The sequence below is a fragment of the Dicentrarchus labrax genome, unplaced genomic scaffold (genome assembly GCF_905237075.1).
Source record: "Dicentrarchus labrax unplaced genomic scaffold, dlabrax2021, whole genome shotgun sequence".
Classification (NCBI taxonomy): Eukaryota; Metazoa; Chordata; class Actinopteri; family Moronidae; genus Dicentrarchus; species Dicentrarchus labrax.
The window spans coordinates 3,219,779-3,238,519 of NW_026136714.1; the positions used below are offsets into that span (position 1 = coordinate 3,219,779).

Genomic DNA, 18,741 nt, shown 5'->3' on the forward strand with positions numbered 1-18,741 from the left:
GTAGAAATAAATCTAACTGTAAGTACTATTTAAATCAGCAGTTCCCAACCTGGGGGTCGGGGGCCCCCACTAGGGGTCGCCAAAGCTTTGTGAGGGTTTGCCAGACCTTCTTGTTTTTTTAAGGGATGTAAGAAAACACATTCTAATTTAAGCTCTAAACTTTGAAAACCGGAAGAAACCACTAAATTTGTCCAAAAAAGAAGCCTTTTAAGTGTGTATAAAAAAATACATAATACAGACAAAGCATTGTTTAAAAAGATCCTTTAAAAATATCAATTGGGTTCACTATTTGTGCTCATTGTACAGCTTATTAGTAGTTCTGTACCGTTATTGGGTGAGAACCATTGAGTTAGATGACCTATAATTACAGTGTAATATTAGAGTTATATTGTTACTGAAATGGAGAAAAGGGAGGGAATTACATTGTTTAAAGTTTACGAATAGGGATTTAATATAATATAGTTATTATTGTTCCTGCTGGGGAACAACATACAATAGCTGCTGCCTGTATGTTTTTTTTTTTTACATAAATGTAATAAAATAGTGGAAGTGGAATATCATCAGATCATAACAAACTCAAACTTTATTGACAGCATAAAGTAAAGTGAAGCCAGCTATTCATCAATTCAGTTGACATGATAATTTTTTTTAATGAGGTTTTGTTTTTCCAACTGTGGAGACGGCTATTATTTTTGAGTGACAATATTGAATATGTGTTAGAAAGCTCCTTTATTATAATAAAATGAAGCTGGTTTTCTAGTTTCCAGGTGATATTTTATTGGCATTTTACTGTAATTGTAGGATACTGACATTAAAAATAACAAAAACTTTCCCAGTCGTGCTTTTCCTCTCCTGCTGTTTGACAGCTGTGCCAGGTGAGTGACGCTCCTTAATGAAACATTTGTGAATGAAAAGTGGGTAGACGGTGACTGGTTGTGATGACGCACAGGGAGTGATGCTGACGGTGAGGGTGAGGAAGAGGATGGTTGGGTGGTGGTGGGGATGAACGGGGAGGAGGGAGGAGGGTTGATGGGGGGGGTGGTGGTGGTGGAAGTTGTTCGAGGAGAGAAAGCAGTGAGTCATTTGGTAGACTCACCATCATCTGAAGAGACTCGGAGCACCTGAAGGTCGGGTGTTTTTAAACCGGCAGCCGTGAGAGCTCCTCCGCGTTGAGCGCACTTGACTTTCCCCTTTCACCGTCTCCTGGCGCGGCTCTGCGCAATCACAGCCGTCTCCAAATGTGGCTCAGGGAAGCGTCGGGACGCGAGAAATCCAACTCAAAGTTAGGTGAGTGCCGGAACATTTTTTTGGATTTCAAGCATTTAATTGAAGGCATTTTGAGAGGATTGTTCATTTCTGTCTCTAATTATTTCTCATTCAGTGGACGCTTTCATGCTGCTGATGCTGGATCATTGTTTATGACCACATGAGCGGACTTTTGTTTTAAAAAAAAAAAGGGAAAGATTTCTGAGAAATTAAGTATCATTTAATCATAAATTGTGCCGAAGTAGTGAAAAATAATGTTGATTTAATTTATTTTTTAATTTAATTTATAGATTAATACATCTCATTTTTTAAAGTATGATTTATCTCGCCAAATAGGCTCTGTCTGATGTCTTCAATAGTCTTTCCAAGTCTAAAATAACATGCCTGTGTCACCACTCCTTAAATATTAAGGATGTTGAGATTTGGACCCCCATGTGGTTTTAACAGTCCATCAGAGAGATGCACTATGAGGTCTCTGCTGACTCTTGACCGCCTCAGTCATTTTGTTACTGTATGGATATCACTTTCTGTCAGGTATCACCTAAAGTGGTCTCTTTTTATAGAGCTGGGAATTACCCGGCACAGCGCTGCAGATATTGAGATTAAATCTGAGTGAGACTGGGTGTTTACTCCTCAACCAATTAAAACAACTGCAGACAGAAAGAGAGGCTGCACGACCCCGGCTCAGGGTTCCTGTGTGACCCTCAGCAGCAGCTGTACATCAACACATTATTGTGTGTCTGCCTGGAAAACAGCCAAGAACACACAGAGCTTGTATTTGTAGACTATTCAGTGGTGGAGAAACATGCTTGTAACAGGAAACACCTGCATTGTTTTATAAAGAAAGTAAACACGTAACCGCTACATGCCGTTGAGCAAGGCATCTAACCTCTATAGCTACTTCATTATGAGGTTGCTCACTGGTTTAGGGGCCGCTGCGTACGCCTGCTCTCCACTGAACACCCACTGATGTGTGTGTTACTCTATATGAATATTAAATAGATCAGGGGTGGAAAATAACCAGTGTGCATTAGTTCACTGCACCTGGATCCATATGCATCCCAAATAAAATCCCATTCTCTCCAAACTCTATCGGCAATTCAGAGGAATCAACAGATCTTTTATCGTGAGCCTGATGTTACATAAGCTTGTCAGTTTTTAATTTATCTCAAAAGCAGTAGTTTTTATCATGAGTTTAAGTCTTGTGATTATAACGTGCCAGTTGAATGAATTGATCAAATTAGGTTTGTTAGGCTCATTGGACATTTTAATTGGCTCAGCTTTTTAAGAAATGGGTCTTTCTTCCAGTTTGAACACATCGTTTCTGGTAAAAATGAAAACAAAAAATGGTAAACATGATGATTATTAACCACATCAACCCCTAGTCCCATACTCCTTTTCATTCTAATGAATATGAATGAATAATTTTGAATGTAATAAAGTCAACAAGCAGCCACAAATGTCATATCTCTCTTATTACAGGCAGTGACATTAACGTCTGCTGCCTTCATGCTTTAGCGCCGAACATGAAACTCATTTACTACTGAGAAAATAAACAGAGCACATAAGAAAATCCTGACTGAACGTATCCCCTCCATATGACATGAACTTGTCTTACAGTAAATCCATCAGGCTTATTTCCTCCTGTTCATTGTAACACAGTATGTTTAATATTTTAATACAGCAGGGACACTTAATATTTTAAGCTGAGGTAACTTAATCTTTCCTACAGTGCAAAATGATGATGGTGTAATGAGCTCCTGCAATTTTCTATGTGGATAAACTTTTATAATTACCTTAGAGGCACCAGCACCCACCCCAATCCCCCACCTCCTTCCTCTTGAGTGGGTGGGAGAAGCGCTCAGGTGATGCGTTATGATGGCTGTTGAATGCAGGCTTTTTAATTTATTTTTTGGTCTTTTTTGCCGCACCGTGCCACCACAGGAGCTAACGGGAGACAAAATAGTCTATAAAACATGTCAAACAGCTGTACATCCAGCGTGGAGCAGAGGTTGAGGCGCAGAGGAAAAGGTCAGCCGGTGGTTAATAGTGTGGCAAAGAGCAATGGAGAAGGGAGAGGAGGGGGCTAAAGACTTGAGGGGACTGCATAATGCCTTCTCCATCCCCGTTGTCTGTGTAGAGTCTGATGTGTGATAGATAGATAGATAGATAGATAGATAGATAGATAGATAGATAGATAGATAGATAGATAGATAGATAGATAGATAGATAGATAGATAAGGAACACACTCACTAGAAAAGAGGGCAACTCAGATGAACTTTTAATTTAGTCTCAAATAAAGCAGCTTAACAAAATCCTCAAATCGTCAACATGGCTGCACTACTTTTACTAGTCCCATCTAATCTACGTTTAGTTAAGGAACATCCACATCACAAATGTCCGTAATCTGCATGGACAAGATTAATCTCACATCTGTGGGGGAGTTTGCGTGGTACGAAGACATTGTTTTCCAGTCAAAGGACAGAACATTCAAAATGAAATTAATTCGATGCATCAAAGTCAGAGGGAGCGATTCAGGCCAAAATCAGCACTGCTGGAGGAGCAGTGAACAATAACGTCACTCTGAAATCCATCTGAACAACGGGATTTCTCATTTTGCTTATCTTATATGGCTATAAAGCCACGACGCACAGAGCCTTAAAAACAAAAGCAGCTGCAGGGGGGAAACTCACAAATGTTGAGGGAATAGTAGACATTTTAGGAAATCTGCTTATTCACTTTTCCTGTGAGAGTTAGATAAGAGCATCAGTTCCACTCACACATCTGTGCATTATAGAACTAGCAGGTAATTAGCTTTACTTAGCATGACGACAGATGGAAACAGCTAGCCTGACTAATATGCACCAAAGCTGTGCATTAAAGGTCCAGTGTGTAACATTTAAGAGGATCTATTGTCAAAAATGGAATATAATATTCATAGATATGTTGTATAATCACCTGAATATAGGAATTGTTGTGTTTTTGTTACCTTAGAATGAGCTGTTTTTTCAGTAGCCCAGAAAGCACAAACCAATAGATTTCTTCTACACACTTCACAACTCGTTCTAATTCCCAGGTTGTGAAATACAGATGCTAGAGGTGTAGCCGCAGTCTGCAACTTCATTGCTGGATGCCACTAGACAAAGAAGAGCCAGCAGACAATTATCTGTGCTTAGCTAAATACAGAAAGCCGGGGGAAACAAAGGTTTAAAAACAACAACCTGCCCACCATCACCTTTTAATGCTCCCTAATTAACATGTTCTATCTTGTTTGTTTAATATGTATGAAAAAAAACCAAAGTGTAAAAATGTGTGGTTGTATGGGGAGTTCTCCAGTTATCAGCATATAACTGATGCTAGAAGCAGCCTCTATGCACCTGCCAGAACTTCCTCAAAGGACGCTGATTTATCCGGTAGCATGAAGTTTGGCCACAAACGCATAAATTAAAGCTTGGCGAGATGGATTCTTGAGCAACATCACAAGTCCGGCTACCTTGCAAGATTAGGTTACATTAGATTTACCTGCAGGAGCTATTTCTTGGCTGAAATAGCTGTTTCCCCCTGTTTCCAGTCTTTTTTATTTATTTTTTTACTTTTTTTATTTATTTATTTATTTATGTACAAAGAACATGATATTGATTTTTTTAGGGGGGGATGAAGAGCAAGATAAGGCTTGTGGAGGTCAGTTGAAGATCATATTTGCATCACAAAATGGCAATAAAATACACACTAGGCCAAACTATTCTGCTCCAGATTTTAATTGTGTGATGCTTTTCCCAGACCATTCAGTGAAACAGACAGCTGATCAGTCCTGATATCAGTTTCTTTATTCCTCACCCTCACATTGTGTTTAGTCAATAAGCGTGAGATGGTCACATTGATCTGACAGCAACGGTGGCTCAGACATTGTCTCTCGCCCACTCGACTTGATAGATCAGAGCCGCGGCAACATGGAAAAAAAAAAAAAAAAAACCCAACCCTGAAACAACAGAGAAAACAAGGATGAATGTTTTTGTGTTTTACTGTATGTGATGGATGTGCCACTTCTCTCAAAGCAGACTCTCATGTCTTTCTTTTTAATAGGGGGCCTGGATACTGTTGCAGAATCCTGTTGCTGTGTTGAAGCTGAATCAGCCCCTGCACTCAACAGGAAGAGCATGGACTAGTACTCGCCCACTGTCTTACCCAGAAAAGTGTCTTCTCAAACTGCATTTTTTGGTTGAGAGAACATGCAAAGATTCTTCTCTCGATGTGTGCACCCACCTTTCTGCCCCATCTATAATGCATTTCTGACAGTGTTTTTGTACCAGCTGCATAATAACAGTCAGTTTTAACATCGGTAACATTTTCAAGATGGATTACCTGATCTCAGCGCAGTAGGTTTTGTCTGCATACATTACACTTCTCTCTCTGTGTTTCTGCATGCATCCTGTAGTTTTTCTTGATGCTTTGCCAACGTAATGGCTCATTTGCTCGAGGCATCATCATTCAAATTATGTTTTGACAAGACAGACTTAATGTGATCATTACTCTAATGGCTTTTATGAGAATGCCCTGATGTCCCTTTTCTCCTGTAAGGAACTTAAATAGTGTGTTTCAGTCTACCTTTGCTGCACAGGACAGTGTCGGGCATCAGCTAAGTGTTGGAACAGATGGTTCCTGTGTTGGACAATATGACCCCAGCTCCTCTGACACAGAACTGCTCCAACTGCAGCCAGGTGCTAGTCCCTGAACTCAACGTAGTCAAGGCTGTGGTGTTGGGCCTGGTGCTTGGTATCTTAATTGTGTTTGGAATTGTGGGAAACATCCTGGTAATCCTCTCAGTGGTTTGCCATCGACATCTGCGGACAGTCACACATTATTTTATAGTTAATCTGGCGGTGGCAGACTTGCTGCTGAGCTCCACTGTACTACCCTTCTCTGCCATTTTTGAGATTGTGGATCGTTGGGTGTTTGGGCGGGTTTTTTGCAATGTTTGGGCAGCTGTGGATGTGCTCTGCTGCACTGCCTCCATCATGAGCCTCTGTGTGATCTCTGTTGACCGCTACATTGGAGTCAGTTACCCTCTGCGTTACCCAACTATAATGACAAAACGCAGGGCGCTGCTGGCAGTGATGCTGCTGTGGGTGCTGTCCATCATCATATCTATTGGACCTCTGTTTGGCTGGAAAGAGCCACCACCTGAGGACGAGTCCATCTGCAAGATCACAGAGGAGCCTGGCTACGCTATCTTCTCTGCTGTGGGCTCCTTCTACCTCCCTCTGGCCATCATACTGGTCATGTACTGCCGGGTTTATGTGGTCGCACACAGAGAGAGCCAGGGCTTGAGGGAGGGCCACAAGACCGAGAAGTCAGATTCAGAGAGGGTGATACTCAGGATACACAGAGGCAATACAACTGTATCAGAGGACGAGGCCCTTCGCAGCCGCACGCATTTCGCTCTGCGACTGCTCAAGTTCTCACGTGAGAAGAAGGCCGCCAAGACCTTGGGCATCGTGGTCGGCTGCTTCGTGTTGTGCTGGCTGCCCTTTTTCCTGGTGCTACCTATTGGTGAGTATTATCATGTTTATCTTGTATGTGATTATTCATTTTGCAGCCAGATGATGTCCAAGACCTCTGTAGCGTTTGTCTGAGCAAATCAATAATTGTGAATGAAATCAACTCAGTGCTATGTAAACCAGGGCTGCCCAAAGTGAAGCCTGTGCCCACCATAAGATACAATTTGGCCGGCCAGATGTTTAGCTAAAAAAATATTAAAAATCAAATTAAAAAAGTTATAATATCATTAACTGTTTAAATATATGGGTCCCTTATCAATTATTTTTCATATGAGCACAATGGGATGAGTGACACTACGCAGGAAATCAGTCAATTGACTCTTCCTAAGCCACGCCCCTTTTTGCTCTATGCTCCAATAACAGTTAAACAAGCAAACCTCGGTCGACTTTCTAACTTCCTGTACTTACGTATGCTAAGTGCCGTGTGAGTCGCCTGTTATATAATATATACGGAAAACTAAATTTTGAAAAAGTAAAAGCGACTTATGTAGAGTGACATCTTAATTTGGTATCTAATGTTATCAAAACACTAGTTAACTAGCTAGCTAAATTGCATAAATCATAAATTAGATAGTTTTGCTAACATTGGCAAACTTAAGAAATTATAATTTGTTGCTTTTATCTTCTAAACATCTTCAAAATTTAGTTGTTTTTTCAATATACGAGCCTCGGGTAAAGTTGGCCGAAGCTTGCTCAACTGATAGCTCAAATAGTGGCATCGGCAGCTCGCAGTGGCATTTCCAGTTGCAGGTTGAGATGCCAACGATTTTTCCTGAAATGCCACGGCATCTTTCACCATTTATGTGTGTTTATCTGCCGCTGTTTGTGTGGGTTGCCACCGGTTCACCGTAAGATGCCACGGCATCTTTTGCCGTTTATGGGGTATAACGGTTGCAAACAAGGGCTGTGTCCAAAATCACCCACTACTCATATAGGCCTACTAGCAAACCATACACAACCAAACCAGTAGCCTGTCGTACTGTAGAGAAAAGAGGATATCCGATATCTGCTAGTGAGATACCGACATTTATAGTTTATAAATGTTAACACAATTATACAATATTAGACTTGTTAGCATTTTCATGACCCTATTTGTGCATTTTTTTTTTGATTTTTCTTTGATTATTACAATATTTGATTTATATTACAGTCTGTTATGTTGCAGTGCTGAGGAAAGAAATCGGTGGTAGCCTATGTTTTTTTTCATTTAAAATTCAATGTAAAACAGGCACCTGGTTAGCTCAGTGGGTAGAGCTGGTGACCCATGTACGCAGCGGCCCAGGTTTGAGTCTGACCTGCAGTCCCTTGCTGCATGTCATCCCCTCTCTCTGCCCCCCCTGTCAAATAAAAGGCCAAAAAAATAATACTTTAAACTGCAGCCTTTTAATTGAGTGCAAAGTATTTTGTCATTTTACATTGCTTTTTTTTTTTTTTTTTAAGTATTTTTTGGGGCTTTTACTGCCTTTATGATAGAGACAGCTGAAGATAGACAGGAAAGGGGGACAGAGAGAGGGGATGACACGCAGCAAAGGGCCACAAGTCAGATTTGAACCCTGGGCCACTGCAGCAAAGACTCAGCCTCAGTACATGGGTCACCAGCTCTACCCACTGAGCTAACCAGGCACCCATTTTACATTGCATTTTAAAGAAAAAAAAACATAGGCTACCACCGATTTCTTTCCTCAGCACTGCAACATAACAGACTGTAATATAAATCAAAAATTGTAATAATCAAAGAAACCTTGAAAAAAATGCACAAATAGGGTCATGAAAATGCTACCAAGTCTAATATTGTATAATTGTGTTAACATTTATAAACTATAAATGTCGGTATCTCACTAGCAGATATCGGATATCCTCTTTTCTCTACAGTACGACAGGCTACTGGTTTGGTTGTGTATGGTTTGCTAGTAGGCCTATATGAGTAGTGGGTGATTTCGGACACAGCCCTTGTTTGCAACTGTTATACCCCATAAACGGCGAGAGATGCCGTGGCATCTTACGGTGAACCGGTGGCAACCCACACAAACAGCGGCAGGTGCCGCGGCATCCTAGATTGCCACCGGAAATACCATATAAACGGCGAAAGATGCCGTGGCATTTCAGGAAAAATCGTTGGCATCTCAACCTGCAACTGGAAATGCCACTGCGAGCTGTCGATGCCACTATTTGAGCTAGCCCCTGCTGGAGAAAAGGGGGGAACTTGGGTCGGGGCAATTAAGGAAACTTAGTACCAATACAATAGATGTTTGCTTTTGGCCCATGGCCCACCATTAAGTGCATTAAATTCCACCAATGGAAAAGGTTTTAGTGATGCACAGGATGGTTAATGACCTGCCTTTTAACTTTTTAATCAACAAGCTTTCACAACTTAAAAACGGGTCCATATATTTGATCACCTACATTCACACATGTTAGTCAGACCACTTTTAGAAAGCCATTTAACTTCTGCATAAATTCATCTGAACGATCCATTCATCGATTGCCAGGTTTTTAAGTGCTTCGATAGTTTGATCATGTTAATTGAATTGCTCCTCAGTGGCAGGACACTGAAGTTACTATCATTCAGACGAGCCTAGTGGCCTCTCGAGCAGCGTAGTAAATGCTTTGACTCGGCCAGGTAGACGCTCTATAAATAGGCTCTATAAATCTTTTAGATCTCCGACAGCCTTTGGTGCTCCCCCGTCTACAAACAAAAGCACAGACTTTCAGACCAACGTATATTCCAAACACACATCCTTTAATGAAGTGTAAAGCCATTTCTCCCTCTGCTCCTTTCTCTCTCCCTTGTGTCCATGACTCATTTAATCACAATGCCAGTCGAGGAATGACAGACAAAGCCATCACATCGGTGTCAGACCTCATATTATGTTCCCTTAGAGAAACACCCAGCCTCATGATGACAAGCTTGAAGGGAAATCACACGACTTGCCGACCATGCATGCACTACTGTACACGTGCTGGTGTCAATGTGAGAAGGAAATCTGAACCAAGTAGATATGAGATATGGCAAAGCCCTCACAAATCCCCTCAGGGTTTTTTTTATTTATTCCATGCTCTCATGCTTGTAAATATAGCTGTTACCATTCGGCTGAAGGCCCTTCCTGACTGGGAAATGAGGAAAAGCCTCAGCTTACCAACGCTCCCTTACTAATGCTGGCGTCAGGCTGCATACCGCTGCCACATAAGTCTGTGGACAATGATAAATTTATCAGTGAATCACCAAGCAATGGTCTCATTTTGACATGTAGATCTGGATAACTTGTGATTGTTTGATTGTATTTATTGGCGTGAACATTATTTTGCCACCAGGGAAAAATAAATTGTGGGAATTTGATCATGTCAAAAATCTGCTCATTGTTTCAGCTCTATTTATTTGGGGGATTTTTCTCTCTCCTTGACATTACGGAAGTTCTTCTGAGGGACTGTAAGGAAGTGTAAAGCAAGCCATTGTTGATTTAAAGGATAACTTCATTAACTGTGGCCTATAGTGGTTAACCATGAGGTCCAATGTCCCCGTTTTTGGTCCCCCTGGCGCTGTTTCTTCCACTTTCCCCTCAAATTTCTGCTTTAGGAGGACATTTAGAAGGCTCAATTGGCAGAAATTCAATATAATATTCAAATGTTTTCATTAGAGTATAATCACCTGAATAGAATACAATCCTTGAGTTTTCGTTACCTTAAATTAAAATGTTTTATTCGCAGACACCTGGATTCAGCCATGTTGAACTGCCATGTTTAATAGCTCAGAAAAGACCAACACTGGCTGTAGATGGGGCCTTTTTTCGTTTCTGCGAGTTTCGCAGGTCGTCAAATACAGACGCCAGTGGTGTTCTTTTAAGTGTTGTAAGCTTCTCTTTAGAGCTCACTGATGAACATTTTTACATGGACAACTGATCAAATTACTTTGGTATAATGTGAAAGGGGTCAGTTGTGCAGACGAATCCACAGATAACCAATCACCCAACTCTGCAATTCTCCCTCAGCTCTATAATCTTTTTAGCATCTATCAGATTATTGTTTTGGTTTTGATTCACACTCACCAATCTCATAAAGACTGTTTTCAGCAAAAAGCTTTAAAAACCCACAGTAGGCTACATGTACATCTAGCACTTAACAGCCGACAGACAAAGTTAACTGGCGATCATATTGGAGCATTTAACTGCTAAATGATCTGAAATTTTTCTCAAGAAGTCTGCTTACATTTATCAGGGGGACAGAAATACTCCATATTAATGCTAATGTTGCTCTGTGGCTGAAGGACGTGTAAATAGGCAACTGTTTGCTGATATGTCCTCCACAACAACTTTATTAGGTGAAATATGCTATCTCCATGTAGTAATAATAATAATAATAATAATAATAATAATAATAATAATAATAATAAGACTGAGTTAGTTACAAAGTGCTTCAAAGAATACATAAAACAAAACAGATAAAGAATTAAAACTTTGAAACCTATAAACAGAATAAAAAACAGATTTAGACAAAATCAGGGAAGACAATGAAAGTACATTTTCAGTTTCGATTTGAAAGAAGTTGCTGACTCAGTCGGCTGTGTTTTCTCGGGGCAGGATGTTCCAGAGCTTCTGGGCTCTTATTTCAAAAGCTTTGTCCTCCTCAGTCTTCAACCGAGAGTCTGGAACAGATAAAAGGCCCCTGCCAGAGGATCTCAAAGTCCAAGCAGGGTCGTACGGGGTTAAAAGATATAGCGCAATAGACTGAGGAGTCAGATCATAGTGTTTTCAGCTTTATCTGCCTCCCCCAAGTGGCCAAAAATGATTTAATTCTGCTTTAAAATAAATTTGCCTGAACTAGGTTCAAGGACATCTGTTGCAGTGAAAGTCATATTTCACTCATTGGTAGCTTTTGTATTGGTACAATGCTTTCTATTAATGTGGACGATAAATAACCCCCTTCTCCCCCTCATCCCCTTTCTTCCTTTCTTTCTTTCTTTTTATATCTCCCAACAAACGGCAACAGTTTGTCTCAAAAACGTATCTTATTTTCAGTCCGACTGCATAGCTTTTTGCAGGTCATGCAACACTTTTTGAAAGAGTTCATCATAAGCCAACAGCCAGTGATGCTTCATTGATTTTGGACAACAATACGTTTTTCAAACAGCTGCAGTACCCCTCTTTTTTCATTCAAAACATGACTCTATCAAGGGTACCGGCAATAATAGAATTGTTCTTTTTGGCACAGCTGGGGATAAAATGTATGAGCTGCAGAGCCAGACACAAATAATTTGCTCTCAAACCCTCTCCATCTCTTTTTTTTCTATCCCCCCTCTTTATCACGAGCTCATTTTTCGAAAGCCCACGTTTAACTGTCTGCAAGAGCTCGCCCAATAAAGCATTTCACAAGACAGCTTCTCCCCCTGAAGATAGGTGATAGATAGATATATTGCAGCCACCGGAGAAAGTCAGCCATTTAATTTTTTTAATGTTTCACTGGCAGTCACTGGATATGTGAAGAGTCACCTGCATTTAGAGTGACAAGCGGACCTGCATGTAATGTGCCTCTTAGGCCATTTTCTCTGCTTCTTCATTAAGGATCCCACTCACGCTCTCTGCTGCGAATGCTTCCTCTAATCAAAAGCAGCACTATTTATGACAGCAATTATAATAAAATCCTTGACCTTGATGGCGAACAGTGAGCTTTTTTATTAGTGGAAAGTGGATAAAACAATTAAAAATATATTGTCTCAAGTGGATGTAAATAAGAGCAATCATACGTTTCTCTCAGTAGATGCAGATCAGAGTCATTTTCAGATAAACACAACCTTTGCAACAGATGGAACAAGTAATGGAGTAATGGATGCTGCTCTAAACATGTATGCTAAAGGACTTTAACAATGCTGGCAGTTTGGATTGCCATGAGGATGTTTTCTAAGGACTTATTTTCTAACACCAGCAGGCTGTCACTTATTCTGTGAAACAAATTGACAGTTACTGGGTGGATTGACACAACATTTTGTACAGACATTCATGTTCCCCAGAAGTTGAATCCCAGTGACTTTGGCGATCCCTTGACTTTTACTCCATCACCACCATTAGATTGACATTGGAGGTTTAGGGTTAAACATCTTGACAACTCTTGATTAGATTGCTGTTAAATTTGCTGCAGATTAGCTAGAGGATACCAAACACATAAAACAGTCACATCCAGACACCTGTACTGTACTTTTGTTTCACCAATTAACAAGCGCTGGCATGTTAACGTGCTAAACTAAAAGGAACCTGGAAAATACTACCTGCTGAACCATCAGCATGTTTGCATTCTCAGCCTTGTTTCTTTATAATTGGATGACTATTTTCTTGAATAATGCTGCTCCCCAGTTTCCTTCCAAACCTTGCCCTTTTGAGGATATCCTTATATAAAGGGTTCTGTGTATCATATAAGATGTTCATTTTCAACCTCATAAATTAGTCCCTTGCCATTTCTGGGAGAAAACAAACTTCTCTAATGTGCCCTTATGACTCACTAGTCTTGAATAGCCAGATCTATATCCACCCCACGTTTTAGCAGGTTTGAGGTGAAACAAGTTTGCAAAAATATAACCAGGGTGGCACGGAGCAGGTTAGGACATCTTGATTAGGAAAAATTAAACAAGTTAGGATTTGCATGCAGAGGTGAGAAGTAATGAATTACTTAGTTACCGTACTAAAGTAGTCTTTTCAGGTATCTGGACATTACTTTAGCACAACTTTTTACTTTTACCACCAACATTTTTACACACATATCTGCACTTTCTTGTCCTTGCATTTTAAAACCAGGCTTGTTACTTTAGTTTTAATGCATTTGAAGGGAATTATTGATTTTTATTGCAGGTTTTTGCATCATTTCACGCCTTCCCAGCATCAAGACCAGTGCACAACAGACGCAGCATTACAAAAACTATGTAACAAGACAAAGCAGACAAACAAGGAAGACACGACCCAAAGTTTTAGTTAACTTTGCACAGAAACAGCTCAAACCGAGACTTTATACTTTGAGCACATTTCAGAGCTTGTACTTTTTCCCTGTTGTTTGAGCAAAGAAGCTGAATCAGTAATTTTACTTTTACTGGAGTATTGTTTTACACACGTATCTGTATTTCCACTTGAGTAAAGAATGTGTATACTTTTGCTACCTCTGCTAGTGTGGCAGTAGACTGTTTTCTAATAAATCAAGCTCCTTTCAGACAAGAAATCAAGAACGTTTTGTCGTTCTTTGTGCTGTAATGTTAATCTTGTGTGTCTAATGTCCCTACAGGCTCCATATTCCCTGCTTACAGACCTTCAGACACTGTCTTCAAGATCACCTTCTGGCTCGGTTACTTCAACAGCTGCATCAACCCCATCATCTACCCTTGCTCCAACCAGGAGTTTAAAAAAGCTTTCCAGAGTTTACTCGGAGTTCACTGTCTAAGAATGACTCCAAGATCAAACCACCACCATCTGAATGCAGTTCAGAGTCAAACTCAGGGTCACAGCCAGCCCCTTAATCTGGGCCTGGACAGCAGGGGGGCTCCCTGTCGGCTCAGCCCTTCCTCCTCTATGGCCCTGTCCAGAACCCCTTCCTCCAGGGACAGCAGGGAGTGGAGAGTCTTTTCTGGAGACCCCACAGGCGGTTCTGGACCTGCCGAGACAAGCAGGGCTAAAGTGGCCAAACTCTGCAGTAAACGCTTCCACCAAACCTGCTGCTGCTTCCTCAGCAGTGGGACTCCCCCACAGGAGTCAAACTGCGCCCAGCCGCCTTCTGTCGGAAACCTTCCCACCATTAAAATCCACCAACTGTCCCTGTCGGAAAAAGGAGAGCCTGTATAGCAAATATAATCCTTCATCCATTAGTCATGACTCCCCTTTCAAGGTCACAGACGAGAATATATATTTCCATTTGCTCTGTTAACTTCAGGATGAACTGTGCTGGAATGGTGGCTGCTTTGAAATTCAAAATGTAAAAGTCTCTGCTTTCGTATGATTTTTCCTGGATGTAAGATTGAAAGAGGTATCACAGCCATTATATTTGATCCCTTTAAAGGTCCAGGAGGATCTATTGGCAGAAGTGGAATATAATATCTGTAGGTTTTGTATAATCACCTGAAAATAAGAATTGTCGTGTTTTTGCTTCCTTCCTTGCCGTTTATATATCTATGGGCACCATGGTCCTCCAATGTTTAACACCATGTTTCTACGGTAGCCTTGATGGGATGAATCAAACACTGGCTTCAGCTTGGGGCTATCACATTTTCCATGCTTTCGGAAGGAAAGGGAGGGTGAAGATGCCACTAAATCCTACACACTGGTCCTCTAAGAAGATTAGCTTTCTAAATACTACTACTAACTGCAGTCCATCCAATGTTTGGAAAAGTGTAGAAAGAAGATCCTGTAAAGTCTGTGGACCAAAAGAAAAAAAATCCATATAGTAAAGAGACTAAAAGATCTCTAAATGTTTACATATTTTATATTACAGAAGAGCAGTTCAAATGTATAAAAATGTAAATAGGAAAGTTTTATATATTGCATGATTTCACCAAATGTTTCAAAAATGCTGGTCAGTGGTGCTCCTGTTGTTTCCAAAGTTTGCCTAATGCTGTTCCTGTTGTCAAAATGTTGTTAGTGTACTGCTCCGTCTGTACACAGTAAATACCAAGGGACCTTGTGTACTTCCATGTCACATTACAATAAATTTGTATGACATATTCCTAACAAGGGATTCATGAGGACATTTTTGGACTCTTGTTGTTGTTTCTTTTGATTGATTCACTGGATATATAGCCCCTCAAAACCTCTAGCTCATCTATCCACATTCCCACAATTTCTTGTACCTCCGAGTGGTGCCAGATGGATGTCTTAATATACTTCTGTGGAATTTAAACTGACCTTGTGGTTGCTGACCTCAATCCTGACCGGCCCCCAAGCTTCTTAAAAAATCCACCAGATTTAGAGATGTCAAGTTAAGTCATACACAGTCTCAGACATTCTTCTCTCAGGCTGTACTCTTTGTTTGAGTCTTTTTTAGCCGCCGTCCTCATACAGAGCACACAGTGGCTTTATCTGGGCCCTCTGTGTGGGTGGTGTTTACCAGTGCAAGGGTGCAAAATTGAGTGTGTTTTAGTGTGACTTCAAGACTGCAAAGTGTCTCTCTGTTTACGCAGAGGCATCAAAGGGCAAGAGGACAACCTCTGCCAACCGCATCGATTTATTTCCCCTGGCTATCCTTTCTGTAGTAGCAAGATGTACTCCCTCTGTGAGTGTGAGAGGGAGGAGATGCAGTCGGCATCGTTAAGCCAATCTACCCCTCTGCGTGTTAAGTTCAGTCGCAGAAGTAGACTCGACAGCTTTCCCACAGGGGAGGGATCCGGCAAGGCAGTGAGAGTGCTTGTCTGTGTCCGCGTTGTCATTGACTGGCATGTCTGTGAACCTGTAAATCACACCATCTTTGCGCGGATGCCATTAGGCGAGCAGCATCCAGTCGCAGCAATAAACTATAGATGGTACAGATGACCTAATTCACCCCTCCCACTTATTGTCTCTGTCTGTACAGAGTGGTGGGATTATGAGCAAAACCTCAGCCAGCAAATACCTGTGTACCAGCCTTATAAAGATATATCATCTTCCAAATGCAATAGCTGTAATGAATACCATAATTAGATCCGCAGCCTCGCAGAAGTCAGATATAGACTGGAACAGAGCATCAGCACTACCTGATCTCCTCCAGCAGCCTAATTTTATGTATGCATGGTGAAATTATCAAGAAATGTATAATCTACATTCCCTCAGTATTGTTTTAATATTCTGATACATTACTGAGAGCACGATCATTGATTCTTAAAGGGAATAAATGTTATCATTAACGCTAAATCAGTTTTAATGATGATATTGTAGTGATAACAAATCAATTCTGGGGGAGGACTGTGGATTTATAATAGTGTCTGTGTTTCAGTGAACTGAAAGCACAGCTGGTGAGTCATGTTTGCACACTTTTCCCAAGAAGGCATAGCTTTGTAAAGTCTTCCTGATGCTTCTTGTGTTCTTCCTGAAGGCCTCATCAGTGGCTGAAGATGCTGACATTATAGGATTCCCCTCTCCGGTTTAATCAGTGCACTCATCGTGCAAAGTTCTAATTGGACGACTGTCAAACAGCCTCGGGGGGGGCTTCACTAATCACAAGACTGCTGTTGATGTGTGCATTGACTGTGACACTGTCTTGCTCAGTTCATTTTACTGGGAGTGTCCCTGTGGGTGAAGTGTTGAAGGAGCTGGAACAACAAGATGCTGCTGTGAAGCGGTGTGTTACGACTCTGTGTCTCCACCTAGTGTCTCGCTACCGCTCCGCATTCACTCCATCCACTGCTGTGATGTGAGTGAACAAAAACAGTTGATTTCCACATTTTAAATTGATAACAATTTATTTTCCTATGTCAAATAGTTTACTAAACTTTCCTGGAAATTATTTTTATGTCTTCTGAAGGTTCCTGGAAAGGGATGTGTAATTGGGTACAACTGGAGACATTGCTGCAGTTAGTACACTCCTAATGAAATTATTCCAATTCATTGCTTATTTGACCAAGGCAATCTTTTTTATCAGCAGTAGAAGAGCTTTTTACTTTACGTAAAAGTAGCATAACCACAATGTCAAAATCCCCTTTCACAAGTAAAAGTCCTGAAAATGTTTTAAGACAAGCCTTTATTGATCCCCAGAGGTAAAATTCAGGAATTCATTATGCAGAAAAATGGCCACTATGAGCATTATATTATTAGAACCCTAAAAAAATGTATTAATATACAGTATATCTATTTGTGTCTGATATGTTTTTTTTAGAGGAAAATGACATTTACTCCCTAATTTAATTAATTCATTTATTTTCAAAATGTATGACTGAATGAAGGTGTATTCTCAGTGTATGTGCACTGGAAGTTTAAAGTGTCCACATCACACGTGTGTTAGTTGCATATTGGACCACGATTGACCTCCAAATTTGTTAAGATGTCGCAAAATCATACTCATACGTGTATGTCTTAAACTCAGATTTTAAGTGAGCGCAGAGAAACTGGAAATGTGAAAACAGCTTCCTAGAGTCAGACTCTGCACAAGAAATCCAAGTGAAGTAACAATAAGCATGATACATTTTTGAGAGTAGAGGGACTTTAAAGATCCCCTCCAGACATGTATTAAGACAGATATACAAATAGTCAGCTTGGAACAATAATGTTTTTTTTAAAAAGTATAATTTCCACATTAAAAAGGCATCTACTCCTTTTACCTCATTACATTTCCAGAATCTATCTATATGCAAATTTGATTTCTCTTTTTATGTTTTCTTGCTGGACATGTCTCCTACTTCACTGCAAAGTCCATTCTCAGTGTCTGTGCACTGGTGGCTTCCGGTTTCTACACCTCACTTGTATAAGTTGCATACTGGACCAAGATTGACTTCCAAACTATGTATAATGTCACAAATAATGCTCTTTGGCCCCGCCCCTTAAAATCTGACTTTTAGGAGAAGATTGTGAGAACATCCTTCTAGTGTCAAACTCTGCACATACAACATTCTGCACAGTGAAGCTCAAATATCCATGTGAATTATCAATAACCAACATATATTTCTGAATGATAGTGGACTTTAAATATTGTAGTATTGGAGCGTTAATGCTGATACAAAATTGTACAGTAGCATTTTATTCTGATAGCTCATTGTAGTGGAGCTAATAATAACTACTGTAACAATGCATATCATATTTTATAAGGTCATGCACCTGCAAAGAAGCTAGTAACAACTGTCAGATAATTGTACGAGTTAAAAATTATATTTCTCTCTGAAATGTGAGTAGAAGTAGTAGAAAAGGAGAATTACGTAAGAACAAGTACCTCCAAAGTCCAATATAAGATAATTTTTCCAGTCTTTCAGATTCTAGTAGATCTTGCATT

General features: G+C 40.4%; 1 protein-coding gene across 1 annotated transcript; it reads left to right on the forward strand.

Moving 5' to 3' along the window:
- Nucleotides 1-1,069: 1,069 nt before the first annotated feature.
- adra1aa (adrenoceptor alpha 1Aa) lies at nt 1,070-15,532 on the forward strand. Its single transcript, XM_051423292.1, has 3 exons — nt 1,070-1,287; nt 5,351-6,817; nt 14,083-15,532. Exons 2-3 carry the CDS (start codon nt 5,920-5,922, stop codon nt 14,634-14,636), a joined length of 1,452 nt encoding a protein of 483 aa, XP_051279252.1. The 5' UTR covers nt 1,070-1,287; nt 5,351-5,919; the 3' UTR covers nt 14,637-15,532.
- The last annotated feature ends 3,209 nt before the right edge of the window (nt 15,533-18,741 follow it).